This window comes from Loxodonta africana, chromosome 4 (assembly GCF_030014295.1).
Source record: "Loxodonta africana isolate mLoxAfr1 chromosome 4, mLoxAfr1.hap2, whole genome shotgun sequence".
In the NCBI taxonomy this organism is placed as follows: Eukaryota; Metazoa; Chordata; class Mammalia; order Proboscidea; family Elephantidae; genus Loxodonta; species Loxodonta africana.
Window position 1 is genome coordinate 13,554,401 of NC_087345.1, and position 22,560 is coordinate 13,576,960.

Sequence of the window (22,560 nt, forward strand, 5' to 3'; positions counted from 1 at the left end):
TATATGCTGCCTACAAGACACACACCTTAGACTTAAAGACAGAAACAAACAAGAACTCAAAGGATAGAAAAAAGTATATCAAGCAAACAACGATCAAAAAAGAGCAGTAGTGGAAATATTAATCTCTAACGAAATAGACTTTAAGGCAAAATCCACCACAAAGGATAAAGAAAGACACTATATAATGATTAAAGGGTCAATGCACCAGGAGAACATAACCATAATAAATAATTATGCACCGAACAACAGGGCTCCAAAATACATAAAACAAACTCTAACAGCATTGAAAAGAAATACAGACAGCTCCACCATAAGAGTAGGAAACTTCAACACACCACTTTCAGTGATGGACAGAACACCCAGAAAGCAGCTCAAAAAGACACGGAAGGGCGGGGGCCAAGATGGCGGACTAGGTAGACGCTACCTCGGATCCCTCTTGCAACAAAGACTCGGAAAAACAAGTGAATCGATCACATACATAACAATCTACGAACCCTGTACAACAAACACAGATTTAGAGACGGAGAACGAACAAATACGAGGAAGCAGCAACTGTTTTCAGAGCCTGGAGCCAGCGTCCCAGTCAGGTAACCTTGGCACCGGGCTTAGGTCTGGGCCCAGGGGAGCTGAACTCAAAATCTTGTGACGGCACAAACAAGGGGCGCAGCCCTACCCCCCTGAACTGACCCCAGGAGGGGGCCCAGCCGGTCCGAGCGGGCGGCATGGTGACGCGGCTGGTGGGAGAAGTCCCTGGGAGGCAGTGACTGGTTTTGGAGCCGGGAGTGAAGCGTCCCAGCCGGAGAACCTTGGCGCCGGGCTTTTGACTGGGCGCTGTTACGGTGCAAGCACGGGGCGCAGCCCTACTCCCCTGAACTAACCCCGGGAGGGGGCCCAGCCAGTCCGCGGGGGCGGCGCGGTGCCGCGGCTGGCGGGACGAGAAGTCCCCGGGAGGCAGCGACTGATTTTGGAGCTGGGAGTGCAGCGTCCCAGCAGGGGAACCTTGACGCTGAGCTTTGGACTGGCAGCAGAGGATCTGACCACGGCTTCAGCGGGACAGACCCTCGGGGGCAATCTCCACACAGCCAGCACACATAGGCGACACGCCCCTCGGGAATCTCAGATAAAATAGTCATTCCAAGCAAGATAAGCAACTTTGGCTATATACCGAGGTGCTACTCTCCTATTTCTCTGAACCCTCCCCCACCCTTCCCAGGCAGCTTCATTAACATTGGAATTTCCTGAGCCAGAGGGAGAATGGCTCCGGCTCCGCTGTGGCTTTGCTTTTCCATTTTTTTTGGTCTTTTCCTAACCCATTCTTCCGGCCTGAGAGAAGGAACCACAAAAAACCCAGGGACCAAAAATCCATCCCTAATTGGACTAAAAACACAGAACGAGCTACAGCCAAGCATATATGATCCAAATCTCGGACTTTCACCCTTACAGGGAACAAGGTGGCAGTTATAATCCAAAGGCAGTTCTGATAGGGATCTAACTGCATTTTTTTTTTTTAGCGGATTTTCTGGAAAAACAAGTTTCCCAGGTCTGATATCTCTGCTTATTAAACAGAGCCCTAACTGACCCACACCAGGGAACTGAGGGCTGAAGCTCCCCCCAGACCACCTAGCCTCTTGCCTTAGGGGTCTAAGGAGGGTGACACCTACCAATCAGTAGAGGTACTTGCATTGGGGGCCTAAGGTACAGCTGCAGTGCCCTCCCACCAAGATGCTATAGGAATAGAGACACACCTACCTCACTGACACTTGGGGGAAGCCTGTCAGCATCCTGCCCCCCCTGGAGGGTGAACCCCAGCTGCTAATAGAATCTGGTGCACACAACTATCACCACTACTTCTCAAGGTGGATAGGTGTTAGGGTGCAGCACACACTTGATGACCCAAAATCAGATTCTACTCAAGAATAGTGAATACACTCAGGCATATATATCTGGCAACAGCCCAAACCAGCTGGTAATAGGTCATAAGTAAGTCAAGGGCTACAACAAACAAGACAGCACAATCTAGTAGCCCATCCACGTATACTGAAAGAAAACAAAACAAGATAAGACTCAACGAGCAATTATAGAATAAACCACTACTATTTTTTATATCTTAGTGATGGCTTGGAGACAGCAGTCCATATCAAACCACATAAAGAAGCAGACCATGACAGCTTCTCCAACCCCCAAACAAAAGAATCAAAATCTTTCCCAAATGAAGATACAATCCTGGAATTATCAGATACAGAATATAAAAAACTAATTTACAGAATGCTTCAAGACATCAGGGATCACCTCAGAAATGAAATAAGGCAAACTGCAGAAAAAGCCAAGGAACACACTGATAAAACAGTTGAAGAACTCAAAAAGATTATTCAAGAACATAGTGGAAAAATTAATAAGTTGCAAGAATCCATAGAGAGACAGCATGCAGAAATCCAAAAGATTAACAATAAAATTACAGAATTAGACAACACAATAGGAAGTCAGAGGAGCAGACTCGAGCAATTAGAATGCAGACTGGGAAATCTGGAGGACCAGGGAATTAACACCAACATAGCTGAAAGAAAATCAGATAAAAGAATTAAAAAAAATGGAGAAACCCTAAGAATCATGTGGGACTCTATCAAGAAGGATAACTTGCATGTGATTAGAGTCCCAGAACAGGGAGGGAGGACAGAAAACACAGAGAAAATAGTTGAAGATCTGCTGACAGAAAACTTCCCTGACATCATGAAAGACAAAAGGATATCTATCCAAGATGCTCATCGAACCCCATTTAAGATTGATCCAAAAAGAAAAACACCAAGACATATTATCATCAAACTCGCCAAAACCAAAGATAAACAGAAAATTTTAAAAGCAGCCAGGGAGAAAAGAAAGGTCTCCTTCAAGGGAGAATCAATAAGAATAAGTTCAGACTACTCAGCAGAAACCATGCAGGCAAGAAGGCAATGGGATGACATATACAGAGCACTGAAGGAGAAAAACTGCCAGCCAAGGATCATATATCCAGCAAAACTCTCTCTGAAATATGAAGGCGAAATTAAGACATTTACAGATAAACTCAAGCTTAGAGAATTTGCAAAAACCAAACCAAAGCTACAAGAAATAATAAAGGAAACGGTTTGGTCAGAAAACCAATAATATCAGATACCAGCACAACACAAGGTCACAAAACAGAACGTCCTGATATCAACTCAAATAGGGAAATCACAAAAACAAATTAAGATTAATTAAAAAAAAATGCTCATAACAGGGAATCATTGAAGTCAATACGTAAAAGATCACAATAATCAAAAAGAGGGACCAAATACAGGTGGCACAGAACTGCCATATGGAAAGGGATACAAGGCAATATAGGACAATACAAGTTAGGTTTTTACTTAGAAAAATAGGGGTAAATATTAAGGTAACCACAAAGAGGTATAACAACTCCATAACTCAAGATAAAAGCCAAGAAAAGCGTAACGACTCAACTAACATAAAGTCAAACACTAAGAAAATGAGGATCTCACAATTTACTAAGAAAAACGTCTCGGCACAAAAAAGTATGTGGAAAAATGAAATTGTCAACAACACACATAAAAAGGCATCAAAATGATAACACTAAACACTTATTTATCTATAGTTACGCTGAATGTAAATGGACTAAATGCACCAGTAAAGAGACAGAGAGTCTTGGACTGGATAAAGAAACACGATCTGTCTATATGCTGCCTACAAGAGACACACCTTAGACTTAGAGACACAAACAAACTAAAACTCAAAGGATGCAAAAAAATATATCAAGCAAACAATAAGCAAAAAAGAAGAGGAGTAGCGATATTAATTTCTGACAAAATACACTTTAGACTTAAATCCACCACAAAGGATAAAGAAGGACACTACATAATGATAAAAGGGACAATTGATCAGGAAGATATAACCATATTAAATATTTATGCACCTAATGACAGGGCTGCAAGATACATAAATCAAATTTTAACAGAACTGAAAAGTGAGATAGACACCTCCACAATTATAGTAGGAGACTTCAACATACCACTTTCGGAGAAGGACAGGACATCCAGTAAGAAGCTCAATAGAGACACGGAAGACCTAATTACAACAATCAACCAACTTGACCTCATTGACTTATACAGAACTCTCCACCCAACTGCTGCAAAGTATACTTTTCTTTCTAGCGCACATGGTACATTCTCTAGAATAGACCACATATTAGGTCATAAAACAAACCTTTGCAGAATCCAAAACATCGAAATATTACAAAGCATCTTCTCAGACCACAAGGCAATAAAACTAGAAATCAATAACAGAAAAGGTAGGGAAAAGGAATCAAATACTTGGAAACTGAACAATACCCTCCTGAAAAAAGACTGGGTTATAGAAGACATTAAGGAGGGAATAAGGAAATTCATAGAATGCAACGAGAATGAAAATACTTCCTATCAAAACCTCCGGGACACAGCAAAAGCAGTGCTCAGAGGCCAATTTATATCGATAAATGCACACATACAAAAAGAAGAAAGAGCCAAAATCAGAGAACTGTCCCTACAGCTTGAACAAATAGAAAGTGAGCAACAAAAGAATCCATCAGGCACCAGAAGAAAACAAATAATAAAAATTAGAGCTGAACTAAATGAATTAGAGAACAGAAAAACAATCGAAAGAATTAACAAAGCCAAAGGCTGGTTCTTTGAAAAAATTAACAAAATTGATAAACCATTGGCTAGACTGACTAAACAAATACAGGAAAGGAAACAAATAACTCGAATAAGAAACGAGAAGGGCCACATCACAACAGACCCAACTGAAATTAAAAGAATCATATCAGATTATTACGAAAAATTGTACTCTAACAAATTTGCAAACCTAGAAGAAATGGATGAATTCCTGGAAAAACACTACCTACCTAAACTAACACATTCAGAAGTAGAACAACTAAATAGACCCATAACAAAAAAAGAGATGGAGATGGTAATCAAAAAACTCCCAACAAAAAAAAGCCCTGGCCCAGACGGCTTCACTGCAGAGTTCTACCAAACTTTCAAAGAAGAGTTAACGCCACTACTACTGAAGGTATTTCAAAGCATAGAAAATGATGGAATACTACCCAACTCTTTCTATGAAGCCACCATCTCCCTGATACCAAAACCAGGTAAAGACATTACAAAAAAAGAAAATTACAGACCTATATCCCTCATGTACATAGATGCAAAAATCCTCAACAAAATTCTACCCAATAGAATTCAACAACATATCAAAAAAATAATTCACCACGACCAAGTGGGATTTATATCAGGTATGCAAGGCTGGTTTAATATTAGAAAAACCATTAATGTAATCCACCACATAAATAAAACAAAAGACAAAAACCACATGATCTTATCAATTGATGCAGAAAAGGCATTTGACAAAGTCCGACACCCATTTATGATAAAAACTCTCACCAAAATAGGAATTGAAGGAAAATTCCTCAACATAATAAAGGGCATCTATGCAAAGCCAAAAGCCAACATCACTCTAAATGGAGAGAACCTGAAAGCATTTCCCTTGAGAACGGGAAACAGACAAGGATGCCCTTTATCACCGCTCTTATTCAACATTGTGCTAGAAGTCCTAGCCAGAGCAATTAGGCTAGACAAAGAAATAAAGGGCATCCGGATTGGCAAGGAGGAAGTAAAATTATCACTATTTGCAGATGACATGATCTTATACACAGAAAACCCTAAGGAATCCACCAGAAAGTTACTGAAACTAATAGAAGAGTTTGGCAGAGTCTCAGGTTATAAGATAAACATACAAAAATCACTTGGATTCCTCTACATCAACAAAAAGAACATCGAAGAGGAAATAACCAAATCAATACCATTCACAGTAGCCCCCAAGAAGATAAAATACTTAGGAATAAATCTTACCAAGGATGTAAAAGACCTATACAAAGAAAACTACAAAGCTCTACTACAAGAAATTCAAAAGGACATACTTAAGTGGAAAAACATACCTTGCTCATGGATAGGAAGACTTAACATAGTAAAAATGTCTATTCTACCAAAAGCCATCTATACCTACAATGCACTTCCGATCCAAATTCCAATGTCATATTTTAAGGGGATAGAGAAACAAATCACCAACTTCATATGGAAGGGAAAGAAGCCTCGGGTAAGTAAAGCATTACTGAAAAAGAAGAAGAAAGTCGGAGGTCTCACTCTACCTGAGTTCAGAACCTATTATACAGCCACAGTAGTCAAAACAGCCTGGTATTGGTACAACAACAGGCACATAGACCAGTGGAACAGAATTGAGAACCCAGATATAAATCCATCCACATACGAGCAGCTGATATTTGACAAAGGCTCAGAGTCAGTTAATTGGGGAAAAGATAGTCTTTTTAACAAATGGTGCTGGCATAACTGGATATCCGTTTGCAAAAAAATGGAACAGGACCCATACCTCACACCATGCACAAAAACTAACTCCAAGTGGATCAAAGACCTAAACATAAAGACTAAAACGATAAAGATCATGGAAGAAAAAATAGGGACAACCCTAGGAGCCCTAATACAAGGCATAAACAGAATACAAAACATTACTAAAAATGACGAAGAGAAACCAGATAACTGGGAGCTCCTAAAAGTCAAACACCTATGCTCATCTAAAGACTTCACCAAAAGAGTAAAAAGACCACCTACAGACTGGGAAAGAATTTTCAGCTATGACATCTCCGACCAGCGCCTCATCTCTAAAATCTATATGATTCTGTTAAAACTCAACCACAAACAGACAAACAACCCAATCAAAAAGTGGGGAAAGGATATGAACAAGCACTTCACTAAAGAAGATATTCAGGCAGCTAACAGATACGTGGGAAAATGCTCTCGATCATTAGCCATTAGAGAAATGCAAATTAAAACTACGATGAGATTCCATCTCACTCCAACAAGGCTGGCATTAATCCAAAAAACACAAAATAATAAATGTTGGAGAGGCTGCGGAGAGATTGGAACTCTTATACACTGCTGGTGGGAATGTAAAGTGGTACAACCACTTTGGAAATCTATCTGGCATTTTCTTAAAAAGTTAGAAATAGAACTACCATACAACCCAGAAATCCCACTCCTCGGAATATACCCGAGAGAAATAAGAGCCTTCACACGAACAGATATATGCACACCCATGTTTATTGCAGCTCTGTATACAATAGCAAAAAGCTGGAAGCAACCAAGGTGTCCGTCAACGGATGAATGGGTAAATAAATTGTGGTATATTCACACAACGGAATATTACGCATCAATAAAGAACAGTGACTAATCTGTGAAACGTTTCATAACATGGAGGAACCTGGAAGGCATTATGCTGAGCGAAATTAGTCAGAGGCAAAAGGACAAATATTGTATAAGACCACTATTATAAGATCTTGAGAAATAGTATAAACTGAGAAGAACACATACTTTTGTGGTTACGAGGGGGGGAGGGAGGGAGGGTGGGAGAGGGTTTTTTACTGATTAATTAGTAGATAAGAACTGCTTTAGGTGAAGGGAAGGACAATACTCAATACATGGAAGGTCAGCTCAATTGGACTGGACCAAAAGCAAAGAAGTTTCCGGGATAAAATGAATGCTTCAAAGGTCAGTGGAGCAGGGGCAGGGGTTTGGGGACCATGGTTTAAGGGGACTTCTAAGTCAATTGGCAAAATAATTCTATTATGAAAACATTCTGCATCCCACTTTGAAATGTGGCGTCCGGGGTCTTAAATGCTAACAAGCAGCCATCTAAGATGCATCAATTGGTCTCAACCCACCTGGAGCAAAGGAAAATGAAGAACACCAAGGTCACACGACAACTAAGAGCCCAAGAGACAGAAAGGGCCACATGAACCGGAGACCTATATCATCCTGAGACCAGAAGAACTAGTTGGTGCCCGGCCACAATCAATGACTGCCCTGACAGGGAGCACAACAGAGAACCCCTGAGCGAGCAGGAGATCAGTGGGATGCAGACCCCAAATTCTCATAAAAAGACCATACTTAATGGTCTGACTGAGACTAGAGGAATCCCGGCGGCCATGGTCCCCAGACCTTCTGTTGGCCCAGGACAGGAACCGTCCTCGAAGACAACTCATCAGACATGAAAGGGACTGGACAGTGGGTAGGAGAGAGATGCTGATGAAGAGTGAGCTAATTATATCAGGTGGACACTTGAGACTGTGTTGGCATCTCCTGTCTGGAGGGGGGATGGGAGGATAGAGAGAGTTGGAAGCTGGCAAAATTGTCACGAAAGGAGAGACTGGTTGCTGACTCATTAGGGGGAGAGCAAGTGGGAGTATGGAATAAGATGTATATAAACTTATATGTGACAGTCTAACTTGATTTGTAAACGTTCACTTGAAGCTCAATAAAAGTTAATAAAAAAAAAAGACACAGAAGATTTAATATCACAATCAACCAACTTGATCTCATAGATGTATACAGAACACTCCTCCCCACAACAGCCAAGCATACTTTCCTTTCCAACACACAAGGAACAGTCTCCAGAATAGACCACATATTAGGCCACAAAGCCAGTTTTAACAGATTCCAGAGAACTGACGTATTACAAAACATTTCTTCTGACAGTAGCCATAAAAGTAGAAATCAGTAACAGAAAAATCAAGGAAAAAAAACAAACACATGGAAATTGAACAACACCCTGCTCAAAAACTACTGGGCTATAGAAAAAATTAAGGACGAAATAAAGAAATTCACAGAATCAAATGAGAATGAAAACACGTCCTACCAGAACCTTTGGGACACACCAAAGCAGTGCTCAGAGCTCAATTTATAGCAATAAACACACACATCCAAAAAGAAGAAAGGGCCAAAATCAAAACATTAACCCTACAGCTTGAACAAATAGAAAGAGAGCAACAAAAGATGCCCTCAGGCAGCAGAAGAAAGCAAAAAATAAAAATTAGAGCAGAATTAAAAGAAATAGAGAAAAGAAAAACCACTGAAAGAGTTAACAAGACCAAGAGGGTTCTTCGAACAGATCAGTAAAAATCGATAAAGCATTGGCCAAACTGACAAAAGAAAAACAGGAAAGGAAGCAAATCACCTGAATAAGAAATGAAACAGGTGATATTACCACAGACCCAACTGAAGCTGAAAGAATCATAACAGAATACTACGAAAAATTGTACTCTAACAAATTTGAAAAACTAGAGGCAATGGACAAATTTCTAGAAACACACTAAAACTAAAATAACACAAGCAGAGTTAGAACAACTAAATAAACCTATAACAAACGAAGAGATTGAAAAGGTAATCAAAAAGCTTCTAACAAAAAAAAAGCCTTGGCTCTGATGGATTCACTGGAGAATTCTACCAAACTTTTAGAGAATAGTTAATACCACTACTACTAAAGGTGTTTCAGAGCATAGAAAAGGATGGAATACTCCCAAGCTCATTTTAGGAACCAGCATAACTGATACCAAAACCAGGTAAAGACACCACAAAAAAAAAAAGAAAATTACAGACCTATACCCCTCATGACCTTAGACACAAAAATCCTCAACACAATTTTAGCGAATAGAATTCAACAGCATATCAAAAAAATAATTCCCCATGACCAAGTGGGATTCATACCAGGTATGCAGGGGCGGTTCAACATTAGAAAAACCATCAATGTAATCCATCATGTAAATATGGACAAGAACCACATGATCTTATCAATTGACGCAGAAAAGGCACTTGAACAAAGTCCGATACCCACTCATGATAAAAAGAAAAAAAAACTCTCAGCAAAAAAGCAATAGAAGGGAAATTCCTCAACATAATAAAGGGCATTTATACAAAGCCAAGAGCCAACATCATCCTAAATGGAGAGAGTCTGAAAGCATTCCCCTTGATAGTGGAAACCAGACAAGGACGCCCTTTATCACCACTCTTATTCAACATTGTGCTGGATGTCCTAGCCAGAGCAATTAGGCTAGAAAAAGAAATAAAGGGCATCCAAATTGGTAAGGAAGAAGTAAAAGTATCCCTATTTGTAGATGATATGATCTTATACACAGAAAACCCTAAAGAATCCACAAGAAAACTACTGGAACTAACAGAAGATTTCAGCAAAGTATCAAAGTCAGTTTGATTCCTCTACACCAACAAACAGAATGTCTAAAAGGAAATCACCAAATCAATACCATTTACAATAGCTCCCAAGAAGATAAAACAGGAATAAATCTAACCAGAGATGTAAAAGGCCTATAAAAAGAAAACTACAAGACACTACTGCAAGAAACCAAAAGAGACCTACATAAGTGGAAAAACATACCTTGCTCATGGATAGGAAGACTCAACATTGTGAAATGTCAGTTCTACCCAAAGTGATCTACAGATACAACAATCCCAATCCAAATTCCAACATTTTTTAATGAGATGGAGAAACAAATCACCAGCTTCATTTGGGAACAGAAGAGGCCCCAGATAAGTAAAGCATTACTGAAGAAGGACAAAGTGGGAGGCCTCACACTACCTGATTTTAGAACCTATCATACTGCCACTGCAGTCAAAACAGGCTGATACTGGTACAACAACACAAACATAGACCAATGGAACAGAATTGAGAATCCAGATGTAAATTCATCCACCTACGAGCAGCTGATATTTGCCAAAGGTCCAAAGTCTGTTAAAAGTGGAAAAGGCAGTCTCTTTAACAAATGGTGCTGGCATATCTGGATATCCATCTGCAAAAAAATGAAATGAGACCCATACTTCACACCATGCACAAAAACTAAGAATGGATCAAAGACCTAAATATAAAATCTAAAACAATAAAGATCATGGAACAAAAAATAGGGACAACACTAGAAGCCCTAATACAAGGTATAAACAGACTACAAAACATTACTAAAAATGCACAAACGCCAGAAGAGAAACTAGATAATTGGGAGCTCCTAAAAATCAAACACCTATGCTCATGAAAAGACTTCACAAAAAGACAACCTACAGACTGGGAAAAAATTTTTGGCTAAGATAAATCTGATCAGCATCTAATCTCTAAAATCTACAAGACACTGCAAAACCTCAACAACAAAAAGACAAATAACCCAATTAAAAAATGGGCAAAGGATATGAACAGGCACTTCACCAGAGACGATATTCAGGTGGCTAATAGATACATGAAGAAATGCTCACGATCATTAGCCATTAGAAAAATGCAAATCAAAACTACAGTGAGATACCATCTCACCCCAACAAGACTAGCATTAATCCAAAAAACACAAAATAATAAATGTTGGAGAGGTTGTGGAGAGACTGGAGCACATATACACTGCTGGTGGGAATGTAAAACGGTCCAACCACTTTGGAAATCGATTTGGCGCTTCCTTAAAAAGTTAGAAATAGAACTACCATATGATCCAGCAATCCCACTCCTTGGAATATGTCCTAGAGAAATAAGAGCCCTCACACGAATAAATATAAGCACACCCATATTCACTGCAGCACTGTTTACAATAGCAAAAAGATGGAAACAACCTACGTGTCCATCGACAGATGAGTGAATAAACAAATTATGGTATACTCACACAATGGAATACTATGCAACAATAAAGGACAATGACAAATCCATGAAACATCTCATGACATGGATGAATCTGGAAGGCATTATGCTGAGTGAAATTAGTCAGTTGTAAAAGGACAATTATTGCATAAGACCACTATTATAAGTACTCAATAAAAGGTTTAAATAGAGAAGAAAACATTCTTTGATGGTTACGAGGGTGGGGAGGGAGGGAGAGAAGCAGTCACTAACTAGATAGTAGACAAGAATTATCTTAGGTGAAGGGAAGGACAACACACAATACAGGGGAAGTCAGCACAACTGGACTAAACCAAAAGCTAAGAAGTTTCCTGAACACAACCAAACACTTCGAGGGACACAATAGCGGGGCGAGGTCTTGGGACCATGGTTTCAGGGGACATCTAGGTTAATTGGCATAACAAAGTTTATTAAGAAAATGTTCCGTATCCCACTTTGATGAGTGGTGTCTGGGGTTTTTAAAGTGGCCATCTAAGATGCATCAATTGGTCCCAACCTATGTGGAGCAAAGAAGAATGAAGAACACCAAAGGCACAAGGAAAATCTTAGCCCAAGAAACAAAAAGGGCCACATAAACCAGAGACCCCATCAGCCTGAGACCAGAAGAACTAGATGGTGCCCGGCTACCACCAATGACCGCCTTGACGGGGAACACAATAGAAAGTCCCTGACGGAGCAGGAAAAAAGTGGGATGCAGGCCTCAAATTCTAGTAAAAGGACCAGACTTAATGGTCTGATTGAGGCTGGAGGAACCCCAAAAGACATGGCTCCCAGACTCTGTTAACCCATAACTAAAACCATTCCTGAAGCCAACTCTTCAGACAAAGATTAGACTGGACTATAAGACATAAAATGATATTTTATGTGCTTTTTAGTTCAAGTAGATGCATGAGACTAAATGGACAGCTCCTGTCCAGAGGCAAGATGAGATGAGATGGCAGAAACGGACAGGAGCTTGTTGACTGGACACGGAAAACAAGCGGTGGAAAGGAGGAGTATGCTGATATATTACAGGGAGAGCAACTAAGGTCACATAGCGGTGCGTGTATAAGTTTTTGTATGAGTAACTAACTTGAGCTGTAAACTTTCAGTTAAAGCACACACACAAAAAAGAAAAATACGAAAAACAAGAAAAACTAATCTATAATAATAGAGGCCAAAGTAGTGGCTACCTTGGCGGGTAGAGAGGAACTGGGGAGGGGCAGAAGGAAGCCTTCTGCGGTGCTGTAAGCTCTAGCCTCATCTGGATGGAACCACACCGGTGTATACACAAGTAACATGATAAATGAAGAAAATATTGAAGTTGTGAAGGGGTTCACTTTACTTGGATCCACAATCAACACACACGGAAGCAGCAGTCAAGAAATCAAAAGACACACTGCATTGGGCAAATCCTGCAAAAGACCTCTTTAAAGTGTTGAAAAGCAAAGATGTCACCTTGAGGACTAAAGTGTGCCTGACCCAAGCCATGGTATTTTCAATCACCACGTACGCACGTGAAAGCTAGACAATGAATAAGGAGACACCCCACCACCGTGCACGTGCACACGACACTTGCCCACAGGGTACCCTCCTCAGATCCCCACAGCAATAGCCCCCACCCTGCTTACTGTGCTCTCTGGTTTTGTCTCAGCTCCCCAACCACAGTCAGGCTGCAGGGAAGAAAGTAAGCCTATCCCTGTGCAGCGCCCACTCGGTCCTCCACAGGCACACAACACAGCCACAGGGAGCTCCCAAATGGGGGTCCTCCATCTTCGTCCTCAGCACTGAGCACCCTCCAGGCAAGAGGAGCCTCTGGGGGGTGAATGTCGATGAAAAAATGAATGAGGACACTTTTTTATTTCTGTCTTCCTCGGCACACAGTAAACCGAAACCCACTGCTATTGAGTCAATTCCGACTCATAGTGGCCCCACAGGGTTTCCGAGGCTGTAAATCTTTACTGGAGCATCTTTCTCCCTCAGAGCCACTGCTGGGTTCGAACCGCTGACCTTTCAGTTAACAGCTGAGCAACTACCAGGGCGCATAGTAGGAGAGCATTAATGTGTGTCAAAACGAACATTCTTCTGTATGTGTGTTCGAATGTGTAATGTTGTTATGTGCGGTTGAATCGATTTCTACTCACAGCGACCCTATAGATTAGAACTGCCTCACAGAGTTTCCTAAGCAGTAATCTTTACAGGAGCAGATTGCCAGGTCTTCTCTCCCGAGGAGCAGCTGGTCGGTTCTAACCACAGACCTTTTGGTTAGTAGCCGAGTGCTTAACCATTGCACTACCTGAACTCCCCAAATGTGTGATAAGACTCCACTTATCCCTCACAAATGGGCAAGAAGGGATTCTACAGATGTCAATATTTTCAGATAACTAAGCCCAACTCCTCCAAGAGTCAAAGCTTGGTTTATGTTTAAATGGCAGAAGGTCGGCAGTTCGAATCCACCAGGTGCTCCTTGGAAACCCTATTATGGGGGAGTTCCACTCTGTCCTATAGGGTTGCTATGAGTCGGAATCGACTCCATGGCAATGGGCTTGGTTTGGCTTTTTTTAATTCAGCGGATGCAATCCTGTTTGGAAGCAGACTTCTCTTGGTTATGTTAATTAGGTCATACCCAAGTAGGATGGGTTCTAAACCTAATCACTTTTGAGATAAAAAGAGCAGAGTAGACACAAGGACACACACAGGGGAAGACGGATGCCAAAGAATGCCAAGGATTGCCACGGACTGTCAGAAAACACCAGAAACTAGGACAGGCTTGAAGAAGGAATTAACATGCCAAGACCATGGTTTGGACTTTTGGCCTCCACACCTGTAAGAAAATAAATTCTGTTCTTTAAAGTCACCTACTTGTGGTATTCTGTTTGGTGGCACTAAGTAACAAAGACAGCATCTAAGGGTGTATTTTAGCCTGGGGCTTTGCAATAGCAATTTTGAGAGCTCACTTAGGTGGAGAAATGGAGACTCACCATCAATTCACCTTGGGTGCATCCCTTAAACTCTCTGGACTATTGAAAATAAGGGTTGGGACCAGGTGCTCAATTGGGGAGACCTTTCTAGCCCTAAAAGATTCTGCAACTCTGCTGCCCCAGGTAAGGCTGGCTGGAAGGGACCTGGTGGCAGGGGCTGCACTCACATGGTGAAGTTCTCCTCCAGGAAGCAACGGTTCCGCAGCAGGCCCGCCCAGAGCTGCACACCAATGATCCCAAAGATGAAGAAGACGAAGAAGCAGAGCAGGAGGACATTCCCCAGCATGGGCAATGTGTCCAGAAGTAGGTTCACCAGGATCCGCATACCTGGGGTGAGAGGGGGAGCAGAGTCCCAGTGAGGAGAGAGGGGAGAGCAAGGTTAGAGAAACAGACAGAGGGCAGAGACAGAGAGAGGGAAGGACACAGGGACAGGGGTTGCTTGCTGCTTCCAGCCCGCTCTGTGGCCACCAGACTGAACCTCCCCTTGGTACCTGCCCTTAGCCCAAAAGGCCATGGGAATGGCTCTGGGCCCTGCCCCACTTACACTAGATCGTGAATGAACAAGCAGGAGTTTACAGAGCACCTTTTATGTAACAAGCACTCTTCTGAGTACTTGCATAAATATGATCTCCTCCAGTCATGACAACACTGTGAGGCTAATAAAAAACAAACAAACAAACCCATTGCCGTCAAGTCAATTCCAACTCATAGCTATACTATAGGACAGAGTAGAACTGCCCCATAGGGTTTCCAAGGAGCACCTGGTAGATTCAAACTGTCGACCTTTTGTTTAGCAGCCAAACTCTTAACCACTATGCAACCAGAGTTTCCGAGTTTGGTAATATCACCCCTATTTTACAGAGAAGGCAACTGGACTTTCAGAGAACTGAAGCTACTTGCCCAAGGTCACACAGCTAGAGAGTGGCAGGGTCTGGATTGAAACCAGGTGTCCTAAGACCATGACCAGTGCTCTTTCCACACACTACCCCAGGTACCTGGAGGCCTGGGACCCAGCTGCTCACCTCCGTATACCCAATACCTGCACAGGGCAGGCACATTAAGTGCCCAATGAATTCACATGTCCTGAATGCCCTTCATCTCTGGGACAGTCACAGTCCCCCGACCATGACAGGACACACCAGTACTGGCCATAACCACCCTGCTGACCCACCCCCACCTCATGATGAACCAGACAGAGCCCAGAGCTGCCATCAGAAGCACCATGGATAGGTTGAGAGACTTGGATCTGGCTTGATGCCAGGAGAAAAGGCCTTTTCCCTTACTGAGAAATAGCTGTGATGAATCAGCCATGGGAGACTCAAGGAGAAAATGGGCAAATGGAAGTGGAGACAGAGGTCCCTTGGAGGTGACAGGGTGACCTGAGGGGACATTGTGAAATGAGTTCTTTTATGTGGTCTTTTGCCTGAGTTCTTTGGATAAACAGCTTGGGGGATTTTTCCCCTAAACTCTGAGGAGTTACCTTTGCCCTAATTTTCTGCTTTATAGGGTTTGTTACTTCTGTTCAGGTTGGCTGACATTTCCTGGGTAAACTGTAAACAGCCTGTGGTTTGATACTTTTTGCTTGGCCCTGGGCCGTAGCTTGCCCTGTGATTGGTCTATTTCACACACCTTGCAGAGATTGGTCAATATCTTTATGCAAATAAATTGACTATAGCCTACAATGCAAATGAAGTGTCCATGGCCTACCAAGAGGAGATCGGTCAGTTTATGGCCCCGGTGGGAGGGCCATGCCTTGAAATTGACCAGGAGTTTGCTTACATACTCAGCCATCCCCACAGAGGTGGGCAGACAGAAGCAGAAAGAAGAGAGAAGCAGAAAGTGTGGAGGCAAGGAACCTCCTAAAAGATCTGAAGGCTTTAACATTGAAAACACCAAGAGGCCTGGAAGGGGCCCTGTGGCAAAGTCTGTGATGACAGCAGAAACCTGCTGCAAGGAACGCAGCTAAGAGAGCCGAACAAAACTGCTGCACTGGCTATGAGCTGGGTCAGTTAGCAGGCTGGTAGTAGAGAGGCCGAAGGCAGAGAAGCCTGTCCTCAAGGAACCGAGAGAAGGTCTGTCCTCAGGGGGCAAAGAGAAGGCCTGCATGGCTGAGAGGTAGCATGCACAGCAGAGAGAAAGGCCTGCTTGCTCGCCTGCACAGCTGAGAGAGCTCTGCTGTACTGAAGAAAGGAGGGACGTGCTCTCTACTTCAGAGGAGCCTTCCAGACTTTGCCTACAGGCTTCCTGATCCTGGTTCTGAGTTGTAGCCTGTTGATCCTGATCCCAAGTTGTCTTCTGTTACTTCTTTAATAAACCACTTAACTGTAAGTATAGTCTGTGAGTTCTGTGTGGCCATTGAAATGGTATTATCGAACCCAGCAGAGACACAGAGAGTGCCGTGGGCGGGACAGCTGGTGTCAGAATTTGTAAAAAGGTTGGAGAGTAGAGGCATGTTTGACCTCCATCTCACAGAAACCAGCCTTGAGCTGATCTTGATTCTCATTATCCCCCCTGAACTTAGACAGGTTCTGATGCTATTACTACTATTTTCACAGGGAGCTTCAGGCAGCCATGGGAAGGAAAGTAGGCTGTGTGTGTGGTAGTCATATCCCAGAGGTCTGATGGCCTGGAAACCCACAGGCAGGAGAGAAGGGCTGAAGAAAGCACACAGCCTTGAATTCAGAGAGACCCAGGTTCAAAACCCAGCCCTGGGGCTTGTGGCCTGAGGGATCTTGGCCAGTCTCTCCCCCTCTTAGAGGATGAGCCCCTCAGCAAAGGGCCCAAGAGGACAGCAGCCACTCTTCAAAGGTTCCCAGGCTGAGGGCCCACGTATAGACGAGGAAACGGAGGCTAAGAGAGAAAAACATCTTGCATAAAGTCATGCAGTTTGGCAGATTCCGGGCTGGAATCAGAACCCGGGTCCCCCACCTCTACAGCCCAGCCACCCTCCTGGAACTGCCTCCCAGCACATGTGCACAGAGATCTCTCTGGGCAGATTGGCCCCTCAGGAGACCCCAGATGGTCAGTTCAGGGGTTCTTTTCTTTTTTTTCCATCCTGCTTTAAGGGAAAGTTTACAATTCAAGTCAATTTCTCACACAAACACTTATACACACATTGTTATGGGACCATAGTTGCTCTCCCTACAATGTGACAACACACTCCTCCTCTCCACCCTGTATTTCTCATGTCCATTCAACCAGCTCCTGTCCCCTCTGCCTTCTCATCTCGCCTCCAGACAGGAGCTGCCTACATAGTCTCATGTGCCTACTTGAGCTAAGAAGCATACTCCTCACCAGTATCATTTTAGTCTTATAGTCCAGCCTAATCTTTGTCTGAAGAGTTGGCTTCAGGGATGGTTTAATCCTGGGCTAACAGAGAGTCTGCAGACTATGACCTCTGAGGTCCCTCCACTCTCAGTCAGACCATTAAGTCTGATCTTTTTACTAGAATTTGAGGTCTGAATCCCACTTTTCTCCTGCTCCATCAGGGATTTTCTGTTGTGTTCTCAGGGATTCTTGATGAGCACAGAAGTGGGACAGTATCACCCAGCCAGGCAGTGGCATGTCTCAGTAAACTCTAGGGTTCCCACCCCACGGCGAAAATGGTAACCTTCCCCAACTCCTTGTCCTCCACCCACACTTACTGCCCTTCACATCTGTCTTTCATCCTTCCCCCACCTCCTGCCCAGGGCTGACCCATCTGCAACCCCCCTCTTCCCTCTCTCTCTCCACAGGTGCAGTCCCTGGATCTCCCAAGTCTGAGTGATGCCATTTAGGGTCATGACCTCATTTACCGTCTGTATATTGTCCACTCCCAGATCCCCAGACCTCCCTCCTGACTCTACCACAGGGAGGTCCAGCTGTCCCCAGTCACCCCCACTCTAGCTGTACATGTGGTTGAGTGGAGCTGATATGCAGACCACATGACTAAGGCCTGGCCAATGAGCATATTGCATTCCCTAGCCCTCCAGTGATTGGTGCAATGTGGGATTGACCCCAGCCAGGACCAATGACCATCAGCCCTGGGACTTCTGCTGGAACCACAGGGAAAGAGATCCTCTCTTTTTGCAGAGGTTGTTGTGCTGGGAGGAGGTAAGCCTGGAGGTGCTGGGGCCATCTTGCTCAGGACAACATCTGCCTGAAATTAAAGCCATCCAAGAGAAAGCAGAGCCCAGAGACAGAGCAAGATTCCTGATGGACAGCCACTCTCTAGAACACAAATCTGAGCATGTCGCTCCCATATGTGAACTCCTCTGTGGGCTCCCATCTCCTACAGAAGCTGGGATTGATGGACCCTAAGGGAAGGGGCTCCATGAAGGAACTCCAGGGGGTCAATGAGCCTTACGAAATTGTTGTAAAATGCCATGAATTTTTCTGGGGAGAAGGTCCACACAAGCACCGGTGGCCCCAAAGAGGGTCAAGAGCTGGTGGGTCACTCTTGGTGCAGAACCCTCCCCCCAACCAGGCCCTGAGGGATCTAGCCCTGGGCCCCTTTCTAGTTTCATCCCTCTATTTCTCATGCCAATACCCATACTATGCCTAGCAATACAAAATTATTTGAAGTTCTGTAAACATACTGTGGGATTTCACATCTCCATGCTTTTATTCATGCTGTTCCCTCTTCCTAGAACACCCTTCCACCTCTCTTCTGCCTGGCAAACTCCTACTCAGCCACTATAGCCCAGTTCAAGCTCTACTTTCCTTCTGTGAAGCTTTCCCAGACCCTTTCCCACCCCATCCCAGGTAGAGTTCATCCCTCTCTCTTCTGCTCTGAGGAATCTTAGCACCTCTGTCCTAGCCTAGGCTGCCATGTACAGTTGTGCAGGCTGCACACTGCAGAACCCAGAAGGCCCCATTCACATCAACATCTGGTCATCTCCCAGTCCTAGTGTATAGGTGTCTGTTTTCCCTCCTGTCTCTTACACAGGGCTGTGCACTCCTGGGGGCAGGGTCTGTGTCTGATTCACCTTGGTGTTCCAAGAACCCAATTGGTCCTGGCCCAGAATACAGGCCCAGCCAGCATTTGTTGAATGACCTTTCATGATGAATGATGTGATAAGTCAGGAGAGAGAATGGAAGAGGGAAGAGGAGAGAATGGAGGGATGGGGACAAAGAGGAGAACAGTAGCCCCATCCAGATTTTTATTCATTCTGAGGGTGATGTTGAGGTGGCTATTAATGAAGGTAATTATTTGGGATTTGCATCATGAGCTCAGTGTAGAGTGATTTCCAATCAATGATTAACGCCCACCCCCATCTTCCCTCCCCACAAAACTAGGTCAGCCTCCTCTGGGGAAAGGCAGTGGGACTTCCTGGCAAGCTGCCTCCTCCCACTGAGAACAGGCCAGGGTAGGGGCTCAGTGCCCCGCCTCCCCACATCCACTCCTAAACAAGGAAGTGACAGGGTGTGTGGAGAAGGGAAGCAAAAAAAAAATAGGACAGGCACCCTCGTAATCCATCCAAATGTTAAGTCAGTCAGTTGCAGGCCCTTCTGGTGCCCCACCATTCATTCATTCATTCATTCACTCATTCATCAAACACGTAATGAACACCTGCTGTAATGAACACTCAGAGTCTTTGGGTGGCACAAACAGTTAAGTGCTCAGCTGCTAACTGAAAAGTTGGTGGTTTGAACCCTCCCAGAGGTGCCTTGGACGAAAGGCCTGACAATCTGCCTCCGAAAGGCCACAGCCTTGAAAACTCTATGGGGCAGTTCTACTCTACATACATGGGGTCACCATGAGTGAGAATCGACTTGATGGCAACTGGTGGTGTTTGGTTTGCATGTCAAGCACAGTGATGGGCCACAGGGAATCCAAAGGTGCCACCATCCCTTGGCAGCAGGGGAGAGGGGACCACAGTGTTGGGAACAAAGGACCATGCCTGGGAGGGGGGACAGCCCAGAGCACATCCTCAAGGGCTAACACTGAGCTAGGCTGGCAGAGGGAGTAGCTCAGGCAAAGGCCTGGGGGTAAACATCCAGAGAGGCGTGGAGGCAGCGAGGCAGGTCTAAGAAGGCTGGGGTTCTGTTCCAGATGACGGGTCCGGGTGGGGCGGGCAGATGCCCGGGGGCAGATGCCTGTGGGCAGCCTTCCAAGCTGCAGAGCCCTTGGCTATGCAAAGGGAAGGGGCAATCCTGGTGGCCAGGGAAAGAGCGGAGGTAACCAAGAGGGCCACAGAATGGTGGAAAAGAAGAAGCTGGATCCGAAGGGCCTGGAGAAAGAGGCTCAGCACGATCCCAGCCTGGCTTGCTCCACACGGCTGCTCCCAAGGGCCTGGCCTTTGTTGCTCAATTAATTACATTTCCCTTGTTCTCCAGGATATTGAAATTCTGAAAGGCTCCTGAAAACCTGCCCGCTGGCTTCCCACCTCCTTCTGCTGAGCAGGCCCCAGCACACTTCACGGCCCTCCCTGGGGCCTAGGGACTCCCAGGGCCGCAGAGCCGAGAAGACGTAATTAGCTAATTAGAGACTTAGAAAGAGCTCCTGGCTTCCGTGCCAGGGAAAAGGGACCACAAGATTAGGGAGTCAGGGAAGACCCCACAAGGCCCCAGTTAATCCTCCTTTTATGCCCACGATCAAGTAATTAGCTAAGACAGGTTGGCCGGTTACACTCTGCCCTCAATTCCCCGGGCACCAGGCACAATGTGGGAAGCAGGAGAGGACAGAGGAGAGAGAGAGAGAGAAACAGAGAGGCAGAGAAGATTAAGACAGAGACCGAGAGTAAGAAACTAAGAAAGAGAGCATGCGAAACAGAGTAAGAAGATAAATTAGGGATGGATGGGTGAGTGGGTGGGTGGGGGGATGAGGGGATGAGGGGATGGGGGGGTGGGGGGGTGGATGGATGGGTGGGTGGATGGATGGGTGGGTGGATGGCTGGGTGGGTGGGTGGATGGATGGATGGATGGATGGATGGATGGATGGATGGATGGATGGATGGATGGATGGATGGATGGATGGATGGATGGATGGATAAATTAATGGAAGGACAGACAGACGGGTGGGCAGGCAGGCAGATGGATGTATGGACGAATGGATGGATACATGGGTGAGAGTGGGTAGATGGATAAACAGGAGGAAGGAAAAGAAAAAGGGAGACTGAAAGAGAGAGAAATAGCCTACAAGACCTGCCACCATCTATCTCAAACAATCCTTTCCACCTTATCTCCCTCCAAAGCCAAACCCTCCTCCTCCAGGCAGCCTTCCCTGATTCTCATCCCAGGAGTCATAAAGTCCTCTGCCTTAGTTCCCTCATGGCTCTGACTCATCCTCTCTCAGGGCCTACCTGGTTCTGCTTCCTTAGCATGACTCAGTGTGACTTCAGCCAGGGGCAGGGACCAGGCTGCCCTGCAGGGGCAGGCTGCAGGGGGTGCCATGAGTGTGGTTGAAGGCCCTGCCCACCCACCAGCTGAGAAGGGGAAGAGAACCCTGGCAGCCAATGATGCAGCCCCCACCCCCATGGGCACCAGGACCAGTGAGCCTGAAGCAGACTATCAGTGCCAGTCCTAGCAAGCGGCCTTGAGGCATAGCTTGTCCCTTCTGGGCCCCAGTGGCCTTATCTGCAGAAAGAGATGCTGTTTTCTGTCCAGCCAACTCTTAGGAGTACCATGGGGCCAGGAGAGCTCCGACAGAAGAGCCCCTGAGGTCAGAAGCCTCCCAGAGCCCATCTACTCCATAAGGACAGTGCAAATCCTTATCCCCTCCCCACCCCGTCCCTGGCTCACAGGCCGCACAATCCAGCCCCAGCCTGTCTTGCCAGCTTCATCTCCCTCCGTCCACCATGCATACCACATCCGCACCTGCTGCTATGGCCAGACTGGCAGACACCTCCAGCACCCAACCCGACCTTGTGCCCCCTCTACCCACCTAAGGTGCCTCCTCCACTGTCTGCTGCTAAGCATCCTCTCACAGCTGTGGGGCCCCCGGGGCAGGTCCTAAGCCACTTCCCAAGGCAGGAGGCGACCCTCTGTGCCCGGCCAGACTGGCCCACTCCTAGCCCCGACCCAAGCCTGGAAGGCCATCTCTCTC

General features: G+C 44.9%; 1 protein-coding gene across 1 annotated transcript in view; it reads right to left on the reverse strand.

The window, feature by feature from the left end:
- The window catches only part of CACNA1I (calcium voltage-gated channel subunit alpha1 I), a 190,780-nt gene that overhangs the window by 65,947 nt on the left and 102,273 nt on the right, over positions 1 to 22,560 (reverse strand). The window contains exon 6 of the mRNA XM_064283506.1: positions 14,702 to 14,861. Coding sequence (XP_064139576.1) covers positions 14,702 to 14,861 — 160 coding nt within the window. The remainder of the gene's footprint in view (positions 1 to 14,701; positions 14,862 to 22,560) is intronic.